We start from the raw sequence: 12430 nt of genomic DNA on the forward strand, positions 1-12430 counted from the left end.
ATATATAAAATATGGCCCTCAAGCCATTAAATAGGTCCTTTGCACAAAAAGGAACCACTGGTAGATAATGGGAGTCATTTACTAACAGCTAGCACTGGCCCACTGTGCGATGATTGGTGAGGATGTGTAGTATTACCTCTAGGGGTCAAAACAGCTATTATGAATGCAGGAATGCAATGGGGCAGGAAATTCTGGGAATTACTCCTGCATTGACATTATGGGCTAGATTCACCAAGTAAACCGATCAGTTTGCGACCCCTTTGTGACCTGATTTTACCCCGGCCCGATTCACTTACCTCTCTGCCGACCATCCTCCGATCTGAGCATGCAAATGAAGGGAACGGCATGCAAATTAGGCAGGGACGCAATTCACTAACCAAAACCCTGCAACACCAACTAGGCTGGCCGATCACAAACAAGCGACTTCTGAGGACTGAATCTCCTGTTCGCCATGGATCTCCTGCTCTCTCCTGCCACCCCAACTCGCCACGAATCTCTCCTGACCTTCCCGCAGTGCAAGCCCGTGGTTTTAACCCGCAGGTTTAAAGTGGGTTAAAACCACTGGCTCGCAAAAAAGTTTTAAAACCATTAAAAAAAAACAACTCTGCTCTTAAGCATGCGCAGACCATCTACTGATGGTCTGCACATGCGTTGGGATCGCTAGAGAGCGATCCCGACACTCAGATGGGGGGGTGATTCTGATTGCCCTCATTTGCATGAGGGCTATTCGTGAATCAAACCCCTGGACACGGATCGGATCGGATCCCTCACAGATTGGATCCAATCTGTGCCCTTTATGAAACTAGCTCTATCTCTTCATGGAAACCATCAGTAAGTGCCAAGTAGTGGGGTAAAGTTGGAATCCTCTTCAAGGGGTTTCTTGTAGTCATCAGGAGGCTTGCTGCTCTTCAGGAAAGGGGATTAGGGAGGGTATAATTATCAGGGATTATGATGTGGTTTCTCAGGGAGAATGGGCTGCTAATAATATTTATTAGGAGGGGCGGGGAACATTCAGTTTGCTGCTAGAAGGATCAGACTATTGTTAAAAACAGCAGTCAATACATTGCACACTTAGGACCAAATTGATTGATTTATTGCTCTTGGTATACCGCAGTGGTCTCAAACATGTGGCCCGGGGGCCACATGCGGCCCACCAGGTACTATTTTGAGGCCCTCGGTATGTTTATCATAATCTCAAAAGTAAAATAAAACAGTTTCTTGATCATATGTCTCTTTAGCTATAAATTACAATATTATTATTATTATTATTATTATTAAGACTTAGCCAAAAAGAAAGATTTATAAACTAGAAAGAATTTTACCTCATGCAAAATTGTAATTTCTTTAATAAGACATTAACTATTTTTTTCTGAGGCCCTCCAAGTACCTAGAAACCCAAAATGTGGCCCTGCAAAGGGTTTGAGTTTGAGACCACTGGTATACCGCTATGGCATCATTTTCAAAACAGATAGACATCCATAAGACAGCATAACGTGGCCCTTGGCTGTTTTAATCGCCAAAACGTCAAAGTGCCGATTTCCAAAGCAGACTTTTTAGATATCTTGCAGGTCTTTTTTCCTCCAGTACGTCTAAATCAAGGAGCATGTTAGAGCCGTGTTGTGGGGGGGGGGGATTAGGGCAGCCTTAAGACTTGGACGTCTTGCAGAGATAATGTAACCTTTTCAAAGACATCCAGGGTGTCATTTAGACATTTGGAGTTAGACCTGTTTTAAAAGCACATAAGGATCGTAAAGGTACCCAAAGAGCCCAGATAACCACTGGATGCGTGGTGGTATGACCTCCCCACACACTCCCCCAGCGGTCACTGACTCCCTTCCAACCCCACCCCCGAAGATGTGAAAGAAACAGTACATACCAGCCACTATGACAGCTGTAGATATTATGGGAAACCCTAGTAGAGAAGCAAGCAGGTGTCTGGAGTAGCCCGGTGTAGTGAACCATAGAGAAGGGGATCCAGGCCCAAAGCCCACCAAACTCACCAAAATCCTACTGTACTTCCATATAGGTGCGACCTGCAAGTCATAAGGGCTTTTGGGGTGGTAGACAGGTGTGTATCTTAGCTTTTGGGGTAGTTTTGGAGGGTTCACCATACAGTATAAGGGGGTTATGGTGAAACTGACTTGATACCCTTTATGTGAAGATCACAGAAGTGCTCAGTTGGCATGTCTGTGTGGCCAGTCCCTTAAAATGTTGGTCCCTCCCACATCCAAATGGTCTTGTTTTGGACATTTTGCATTTGGGCATTTTGATTTTCAAAGATGGTGAGAAAAGATAGATGTCCTAAGGGTCAGAACGTCTAGATGAGGCATTTTCATAAAATGCGTTTTCAAAAATGGCCGCTTTCCTGACCCGACTTTTGGACATCCTTGCAAAAACATCCAAAGTCGGACATAGATGTCCTTTCAAAAATGCCCCTCTAAGTGATATTCTATAAACAGCTCTCTGAGTTGGGCGCCATTTATAGCATAGCGCTCAGTGCTGGGATCTGCACCTAACTTTTAGGCATGAGGATTTATACCGACTGAAGGCATAAATCCTTTCACCTAAATTAAGTGTGGATCAGGTGTATTCTGTAACAGTGTGTGCAAATTTTTGGAATGCCCATGCCCCTCCCATGGCCATAGATCCTTTTTTTAGATCCACACTTAATAATTTACAGGTACAAGTTTATAGAATAGCGCCTAGGATAAATTCTAATTGTTGTCAATTAGCGCCGATAATTGTTAGCATCTAAGTATCAGCGCTGTCGCATTAAACAATTAAATTGCATGCTCAATTAGGTATGTGCCAAATCTGTGTGTGCAATTTTGAGTGCTATATATAGAATTAGGGGGTTATTGCCACCCAACCGTGGCTAATTTGGAGGTGCCGGACTGCGCGGTTGTCAACTACTAGGTGTCCTTTATAGAATCACTCCTAGTTGTGCCTTAAACATTACCAGGCATCATAGAAGTAGGCTCCGGTATATTATGTCAGATTATACCTGGTCTAATTTATCTCGCACGTCTAGTGAGGCCTAGGTTTACCACACCTATTCTCTGCCCCTAACCACACCTAATTTTCAGGTAGGCATCATTAGGCATCGGAGGGCACCGCAATGAATATGCATGAGAGAGATTTGCCTGCACTGCCTTCTTGATATGCAAATCTTTCTCATGCATGTTCATTGTGGATATCCAGAAAACCTGGCCTGCCAGTAGATCTCAAGGACCGGACTTGGGCAGCCCTGGTTTACAGAATCAGGCCCTTAGTGCACCCATGTTATCTGCAGCAGTGACAACACACAATAACTTCGCATGCGCTAATTACAAGCATTATCCGCACCCAATTTCTGTCCATAACCTGCCCAGTTCTCACCCCACAACACAGCAAACAGTTTGTATACTAGGGGGTATCATTTTACCAAAGCGTACTAAGCCTTTAATGCGCAAATTAGCATGTGTTATCTGCTCCCACAGTCTAGTGAAAACATTGTACACTTTAGTAAAAGGACCCTTCAACTTTTTTGAATGCACAGTAACCATTTTTGGAGGCCTGTGCTAACAGCTTAATGCACTTTAATATAAAAGAGCCCTTAGTGATAAAGGCTGCTATCTACTTGGAATTCATTACCAAGATTCTGTGACAACAAAAAACATAATTACCTTCAAAGGATTTTTTTTTATGAGAGATCTTGAACTATGTAGCTGAGGTCTACTATAGCTGAAAGAATATTTTGATTATAGTACATGAATAATAATTTCAATTATTCTCTATACTTGCAGGCCTACAATCGTCCTATATTTTGGATTACGTTGCTGGATGCTTTCTACCAGAGTGTTATCTGCTTTTTTATTCCTTATTTTGTAAGTTTCTGATATTTAATACATAGAGTTGACTAAGCTTGATGGGCTGTGAAACTATGACATTGAGATTTTGATATCTAAAGTAGATGAGCCCTGCATTTCTACAAGATAGAGTTATTCTGCTGATAACAAACTCTTACAAATCAGCCCCGGGGTGACATCGAACTATGGAGAGATTTTACTCTCTACAGCCAGCAATCTGGATCTAATGTAGAATAGAAATGGATCCAGCAATTGTAGCGTTTATAGAAGTGGCCACGGAGGCCAATGTTACAGAGGAACAGTCTGCAGTTTCAGATGCTCAGTTTAATTTATGTTTTCCTCCTCCTTTTTGTCTAGACATACTACAAATCCGATATTGATCTCATTTCATTTGGAACGCCCATAAACACCATTGCCATCTTAACAGTTAACTTTCACCTGGCCATAGAAACGAAGACTTGGGTATGTATTAATGATTTTGTAGCAACTAATAAAGTTCCTCAAGTGTGAAGGGTGATTTTCTAAAAAGGGGTAAGAATATAAGAATTGCCGCTGCTGGGTCAGACCAGTGGTCCGTCGTGCCCAACGGCAGCCCTTAGGTCAAAGACCAGCGCCCTAACTGAGACTAGCCTTACCTGCATACGTTCTGGTTCAGCAGGAACTTGTCTAACTTTGTCTTGAATCCCTGGAAGGTACCTATTTGAAGCCTCTTCTGTAAAGGAAAGTAGGTGTCTACTTTCCTCCTTGGTCTCAGGGGCTGCTTTTTGGTGACGCCGAGCTGGCTGGTGCCGGTAGCTAAAGGGCCGGCAGTAATTCGGGTAACAAATGGACCCCAGTGGAAGTCAGTTGGATCTGGATTTCTCTCAGCAAGACACATCTTATCTTATTATTGAGGACGCCCAGCCTGAAAGTGGTATAATTGAAGATGACTATTTGTGATGTAACAAGAACATGTATTTTCCAATCTCTTCTGCTAAAGAGATGAATTCTCATGCTTACACTGATTATGTCTAAAGGATCTGCACATGTATGGTTATAACTTGAACATAAGAATTGCCGCTGCTGGGTCAGACCAGTGGTCCATCGAGCCCAGCAGTCCACTCACGCGGCAGCCCTTAGGTCAAAGACCAGTGCCCTAACTGAGTCCAGCCCTACCTGCTTACGTTCCAGTTCAGCAGGAACTTGTCTAACTTCGTCTTGAACCCCTGGAGGGTGTTTTCCCCTATAACAGCCTCCGGAAGAGCGTTCCAGTTTTCCACCACTTTCTGGGTGATGAAGAACTTCCTTACGTTTGTACAGAATCTATTCCCTTTTAACTTTAAAGAGTGCCCTCTCGTTCTCCCTACCTTGGAGAGGGTGAACAACCTGTTTTTGTCTACTAAGTCTATTCCCTTCAGTATTTTGAATGTTTCGATCATGTCTCCTCTCTTCAAGGGAGAAGAGGCCCAGTTTCTCTAATCTCTCGTTGTACGGCTACTCCTCCAGCCCCTTTATCATTTTAGTTGCACTTCTCCCTTTTGAGTAGTACCGTGTCCTTCTTCATGTACGGCAACCAGTGCTGGATGCAGTATTCCAGGTGGGGGCGTACCATGGCCTGGTACAGCGGCAAGATAACCTTCTCCTATCTGTTCGTGATCCTCTTCTTAATCATTCCTAGCATTCTGTTCACCCTTTTCACCACCGCCGCATAGTAAAAGGGGTGCAGGGGGGGCGGTCTGCCCCGGGTGCGATCTTCCTCTGGGTGCTGGCACCCCTCCTGCTCTCCACCCCCCCCTTTCCCACTTCTCCCTTCCTCCCTTCCCCCTTACCTTTTTAACTTTGGCGTGAGCAGCCACAAACTTGCTGCTTGCGTCGGCTTCGGAGCTCTCTCTGACATCACTTCCAAGACCTTTTTGCATAGGAAGTGACATCAGAGAGAGCGCAGAAGCCAATGTCAGCAGCAAGTTTGTGGCTGCTCACGCCAAAGATAAAAAGGTACGTGGATGGGGCGTGTGTGCGCAGCAGGATGGCCCGGGAAGGGGGCGGGAGAGAGGTGCCACCGCCCTGCTCCCCCCCCCCACTACGCCACTGTTTAGGAGCCAGCTATGTGGGTGCTGAGCAACCCCAATATTGCCAAACAAAAAACACCAAGGATCTTCAGAGTTAGAGACTATATGAAAAAATGTTATGTTCAATTGCTCACAGTTATTTCTATTAAAGTCGTTAAATGTATTTTGCCTTTTCTTTTTTTTTATTTACCCTCATAAATAAAAGCTCCTCCAATGAATGTAACCAGTTTTAAAGTGGACATGAAACCTTTACGATTGTAATGTCATGCCGATAGTGGTGTTTTCCAAATAGCCGTGTCCTCCAAAAGGTGCCACAAATTCTAAACACAAGCCTATAAAACTGTAGTAAAGATGTAGGACAACAAAGGCAGAGCTGTAATCTAATCTAATCTAAACCTTAGGTTTGTATACCGCATCATCTCTACATTCGTAAAGCTCGACACGGTTAACAAGAGTTAGGGTAGAAAGGAACTCCAGTGGAGGGAAGAGGCAAAATGAAGAGAAAATTTAGAGGACTAGAATAACCAGAGAGGGAGGAGGAGTTACATTTTTGAGAATAACCAGGTTTTCAGATGTTTACGGAAGAGTTGGAGGGAGCTCAAATTCCTAAAAGGGGAGGTAAGGTTGTTCCAGAGCTGAGTGAGTCTGAAAGGGAGGGAAGAGCCTAGTGCTGGATGTCTGGTTAGGATGTGCCCATCTTCTTCCGGGTAAAATCATACAAAGCAATGAATGTATTCATATTATTTGTGATCATGTGTATTTAGGCAAAGTTCAATGTCATAAAACCGAAGATGCGTTTAGAATAATATTTCCATGTCTGTTTTTGCTCATAGACAATAGTACACGCACTAATAGTGATTGGAAGCATCGTGTGCTACTTTGTACTTTCACTCATCTACAACGTAATCTGTGTCACGTGCACCAGTCCAAACCCCTACTGGACTATGGAGGTTCAGATGTCCGATCCCACCTTTTACCTCGTATGCCTAATTACCCCAGTTGGTGCTCTTTTACCAAGGTTTGTATATGGGCTTTGGATTTACGTTGCCTTATAAGCCAGGGAAGCAATATTGAGAAGCAGCTCAGCACTGGCAGAGAGCCAAAAATGGAACAGTTTTGCTTTAACATGCCCTGGCTGCCAAACACTTAAGTGGCTATATGACCAAAGTTATGCATTTTAAATTGGGACATGATTGGAGTGGAACGCTGGTTTCTTGAGGGGGGGGGCCTGGAGCTCCGCCCTGACCAAGTCCCCCACCCACCTCTCGGTGCTTTAGTTTTAAATTTCAGCAGCTGCCCTGCAGCGTCCATGAGCAGATCTGCCCCTGGAAGTACAATGAAGGGTTCCGGGGCAAGTCTGCCGTTTGATTCTGCACAGCGGCTGCCCGAAGATTTAAGCAAACACCAGGAGAAGGGTGGGTGGGAGGACCAAAACCACAGCGACCGAGAATCATTGGGGAGGCCAGAGTGTAATTATAGGTTGTGTGAAGAAATATTTTCTCTAGTTTGTTTTACATCTACTACTTAGTAGCTTCATCACATGTCCCCTAGTCCTAGTATTTTTGGAAAGAGTGAACAAGTGATTCACATCTACCCTTTCCACTCCACTCAGTATTTTATAGTATTCATTGCTAGGAGCCACTTTCACAAAGGCATATAGGCATATTTTGCCTTCATAAAATAGGTGCCTTTTTGGAGCATTTATATAGGGTCCCAGTTATAAAACTATTGTATATTAGAGAATCTGTATTTATAGTATTTTATAACCAGAATATAGCCCCAGCTCATATCATGTTCGGCATGTGTACATGAGGAACATTCCCATTGAAAACAGTGTTCAACATTTTTAAATGGTGTTGACTACATCTGTGGGGGGGTCTCGTATCTTAGACCAGTGGTGTTTCCTAATTTTTAAGTGGAGGCTACTTAGGATCCAAATGAGCTGAAGGAGAACCACCGAATATCTTCTCATGTGAGGCCTTGATAGCCTCTCTTCAGATTTTCATTGGGGGTATCCTCAAGGAGACTGGCATGTCCAAATACATTCTCTTTCTCTATTCATTTATGCTTTGTCCTTCAAGCTCGTGGCTCTTCTTCCCATCCACTTCCTGTTTCTGCTGGGAGCTTGGGTAGAGAAAGAGCGTAGCAGAAAAAAAGCCAGAATGACGTTGCTCTTTAGACAGTCCCCTGGAAATCAATCATGGTTACGGTACACAAGGCCTGATTCTCTTTAGGATGCCGATCCTGGTGGATGTCTAAGAGGCGGCCGCCAATCATGTGTCAATCACGCATCAGTGTCCTAAAGAGAATCACGTCTACATTGCTGATGCCTTAAATGTAAGACAGCATTTTGCAGGCCTACATTTAAGGTGTCTATGTAAGGATGCTTAAGCACACCCAAGGCCACTTCTGGTTGAAACCACACCCACGCTCATTCTTGGGCATGCTTAAGTGTCCCTACGTGTCTCTGTAAACGAGCTACAATGTAAGCGTCTTTCCTAGAACAATTTTTTTTTTTTAAACGTGCATCCCAATTGGCTGCCAGATGGCGGTAGGACACGTATCGCCACCTGCAATCAGGTTGTGCATTTTGAGAATTAGACCCAGACCCACAGATAGCCACATTAGCTTTGTACAGTTAGATATTTGAGTGCATAATGAAAGTGTTCTTTTTATATACCGTATTTGCCGGCGTATAGGACGACTGGGCGTATAAGACGACCCCCCAACTTTTAGTTAAAAAATAGAGTTTTGTGTTATACTCGCCGTATAAGACGACCCCTTCTTCCGCACACCTTCTCTACCGCCCCGGGTGCAGCACAGCCGGCCAGGTCCCCTTACTTTTGTGGCACTTCCCCAACCGACCGACAACAGCCCCGGTCCGACAAACCTCCCTGCCCTTAACCGCGAATCTAAATTACCTTCTTACAGCTGCTGTAAGAAGGTAATTTAGATTCGCGGCTACAGGGCAGGGAGGATTGTCGGACCCGGGCTGTTATCGGTCGGTCGGGGAAGTGCCACAAAAGTAAGGGGACCTGGCCGGCTGTGCTGCAACCGGGGCGGGGCGGCCGCCCCTCTCTCTTGGTACCGCGAGGCTACTCTCCTTCTCCTTACCTGCCATGCCTGCAGCACAGAGCCGAACGGAAGTCTTCCCGACGTCAGCGCTGACGTCGGAGGGAGGGAGGGCTTTGTTTAAGCTTTGTTTAAGCCCTCCCTCCCCTCCGACGTCAGCGCTGACGTCGGGAAGACTTCCGTTCGGCTCTGTGCTGCAAGCAGAGAAGGTAGGGAGAAGAAGAGCCGCGCGACTGAGTACATCCAGCCCCGCAAGTAAGGGCATGTAAACTGTACCCGGCGTATAAGACGACCCCCGACTTTGGGGAGGATTTTAAGGTACTAAAAAGTCGTCTTATACGCCGGCAAATACGGTATGTATTTCTTTGTTACAGGTTTCAGCATATCAACCTAGCACAGATTTTGTTGAGAGCAAATAACAACATTACATACACTTATCATCTCTTTGTAGCATTGTGCTATAAGCTATGAAAAACTGAAATTTAAACAGATTCTGCTCAAAGGAAAAATGGCTGCCAGTGGCGTCCCACATTGCCGCACTGTATGCCCCCCCACTCTGCCCTGCTACTTAAGCACCCCTTGCCCCCCACGTACCTCTTGAAATGTTCGCCGGCACAAGCAGCGTCTTCCATTTGCTGCTCGCACCGTCCTTGGCTGCCTTCGGACGTCATGTCCTGGTCCCGCGACCAGGAAGTAACAGTAGGGAGGCAAGGCCGGCACGAGCAGCAAGTGGAAGACGCTGCTCGTGCCAGCGAATATTTCAAGAGGTACACAGGGGGGCAGAGAAGAGGAGAGGCACCGGCGCCCCTCGCTAAGACAGCGCCTGGGGCGGTCTGCCCCCTTACTATGCCACTGACTGCTATCATATCACAATTATGCCTAAACTGGGCTTAATTATAGGGGTCCTTTTACAAAGGCGCGGTAGCGATGTAACGCCCGGAATACCGCGCGTTAAACCGCCTGCCGCGCTAGTACCTAACGCCTCCATTGACGAGGCGTTAGGATTTCAGGCTGCCGCGGGGGTGAGCGCGTGATGAAATGTCCCGTAGCGCGCCTTGATAAAAGCACCCATAGTCTTTAGTTTTAAAGCAGCTGGCTGAGTCTAGGTATAAGGAACGGCATAAGAACATAAGAAGTTGCCTCCGCTGAGGCAGATCAGAGGTCCATCTTGCCCAGCGGTCCACTCCCGCGGCGGCCCATCAGGCCCATTGCCTGAGCAGTGGTCCCTGACTAGCTCTATAACCTATCTCCACTCCTATCCCTATAGCCTACCTCTACACCTATCTACGGTGAAGAATGGTATTTACATAAATCTTGTTGTTTGAAACGGCATCGGCATCATTTACAAAACAAACCCTAGAAATGAAAATCAAAGCCAGGGTCTCCTAATATTAATACCGGGCTTTCCTTTGGCTAGTTGGTTTTTCAGGATATTCAAAACTAGACTTGCTTTTCAAGTAGCCTGTGAAAACTGGAAGGCTCTACCGTAGAGTCTCTAATATGTCATGTTTCCGTTTCTATTTCTTGCCTTTCCATTGCTCTGTAATTGGTTCTGAACTTGCAAAGAAGCCCACAAAGTGTTTCATTTTAATCCAAAAATTTCTCTGTTCCCAGGTTCTTTATTAAGGCCGTGCAAGGAACTTGTGGATCTTCTCTTATCCTGAAAGCGCAAAAGCTGAGTAAACTCAGTAAAGAAGAAAGAGAGCGCAGAATTCAACAGTGGAGAGACCACGCTCGGGCCGCAGTGGTGTCACCCACCGAACGTCACGCCAACAGACCCGACAACATGTTAGGTTCACCCTCTTCCCCTGAAATGCAGCCTCCCAGGGGAGATGGCAACAGAACTTCCCTTGATTGCCACGTAGAAATTGATCCCTCTTGCTTCGCTGCCTCTACGGCAAGTCCCTGTCCTGCAAGGTATCACGTAAATAAGCCTCCTAACTTTGTGTCCAATGGGCTGGAACCCAGTGAGGACGATTCCGACCAATGGATGGAGAGCACAGAAGACTTTACGAGTGCCAACCACCGAAGAAGTGTGAGTTCAGTGACAGTTTGAAGGCCCTTGCTTGAAAAAAAGACATTCAAAGATCCTTTAAATCTCACACAGGCTTTCTGGAGAGCCACTGTACAACCCATATTGGGGTGATGAACGTCAGCTCAGCTGTGAAGTTTATTTAATGAGAGAGAGAGCGAGAGGGAGCGACAGAAAGAAAGAAACTTCTCAACCTTTCTCACCAAGTGCAATATCGACCTTTAGTGTTGGAGTATGTCTGCGTACTTTTTCTTGCCAGCTAGTTGATCTGGCTGGTTCTGATCCACTGTGGAAACTCAATGTGCTGTGTAATCACTGCAAATTGCACAAAGCATTTTATGCAACCAGAAACCGTATTATAATTTTATGATCTGTGTACTGTAGTTTACCGTGTGACGCGTAGCAATCGCCATGGTAACGATTCTGCTGATGTGCCTTATTTATTGCGCAGTCTTCTGCATTTTACATTATTTTTAAATGATATGGGTGGAGCGGAGGGTTACATGAAAGCTGCACCACTGAGGTTGACGATCGGGGGGGGGGATTTCGAAACAGTATCGTATTCCATTGTAATTTGTTGCCAACTATTTAATTGTGTCTTCTTTAAACTGAGCTGCCAATTATTTTAATGCAATACAGGGTAACTGTGACCAAGGTTTTCTCCCATTCGGTACCTGCGGTAAACCCCGTTCATAAACGGGCCCAAGCTGTGTTCGGCAGTAACGGCTGACCTTAGCAGTTGGAGTACAGCAGTTCAGCAGTGATTGCTTGGTCCAGTGGCTTCCAGCTTCTTCGCAGCTGAACCAATTATTTAAAAAAAAGAATAAAAAAAAAGGTAGCACATATTTTTATAATCAGTTTGTAGCCAAACTTCAGGATGTGCCTTAGAAAAAAATAAATGATTAGCCAGATGTACCAGCATGTTTCCTGTAAACACAAACTGGAGGAGAGTTAGAAGATACAGGGAAGGGGTAAAACGCGGACCTGACGGACCTGGCGGATCTAAACCCGCAAGTCCTTAAAAATCTGAGGTCCGTGCCGTTTGTAGTTAGTTTCTGGCTCTTTTTTTTTTTGTTTTGTCTAAAGATGTATCCCCTGTTCGTTTAGTAGAATGTCATGTATAAGATGTGTATTTTAAATTCTGTTTTATTTTATGTAAAACGCTTTGAAATTGGAAAAGCGTTTAATCAAACAATTTAATAAACTTGAAACTTGATAAACAGACCTCGGTGACAATTTAGCGCTGACAGATCCGTCTCAGCATAGGGAGGGAAAAGTATTAGGATCGGTCAGCGCTAAATTGTCACCGAGGTCTGTCAGGGCCAGAAACTAACTGCAAACGGCGGGTTTAGATCCGCCAGGTCCGTCAGGTCCGCGTTTTACCCCTTCCTGAAGATACATCGCATAATGCTTCACACAGAATATGTATT

At 45.2% G+C, this 12430-nt stretch overlaps 1 protein-coding gene across 2 annotated transcripts in view; it reads left to right on the top strand.

Moving 5' to 3' along the window:
- ATP10B (ATPase phospholipid transporting 10B (putative)) overlaps positions 1–12148 on the top strand; it is a 424301-nt gene extending 412153 nt beyond the window's left edge. For both annotated transcript variants that reach the window (XM_033927737.1, XM_033927738.1), the window contains exons 20-23: positions 3786–3866; positions 4206–4310; positions 6730–6914; positions 10583–12148. In XM_033927737.1, the coding sequence (XP_033783628.1) occupies positions 3786–3866; positions 4206–4310; positions 6730–6914; positions 10583–11024 (813 nt within the window). In that variant the 3' untranslated portion in view covers positions 11025–12148. The remainder of the gene's footprint in view (positions 1–3785; positions 3867–4205; positions 4311–6729; positions 6915–10582) is intronic.
- Positions 12149–12430: the final 282 nt, after the last annotated feature.

The sequence above is a fragment of the Geotrypetes seraphini genome, chromosome 18, assembly GCF_902459505.1.
Source record: "Geotrypetes seraphini chromosome 18, aGeoSer1.1, whole genome shotgun sequence".
Classification (NCBI taxonomy): Eukaryota; Metazoa; Chordata; class Amphibia; order Gymnophiona; family Dermophiidae; genus Geotrypetes; species Geotrypetes seraphini.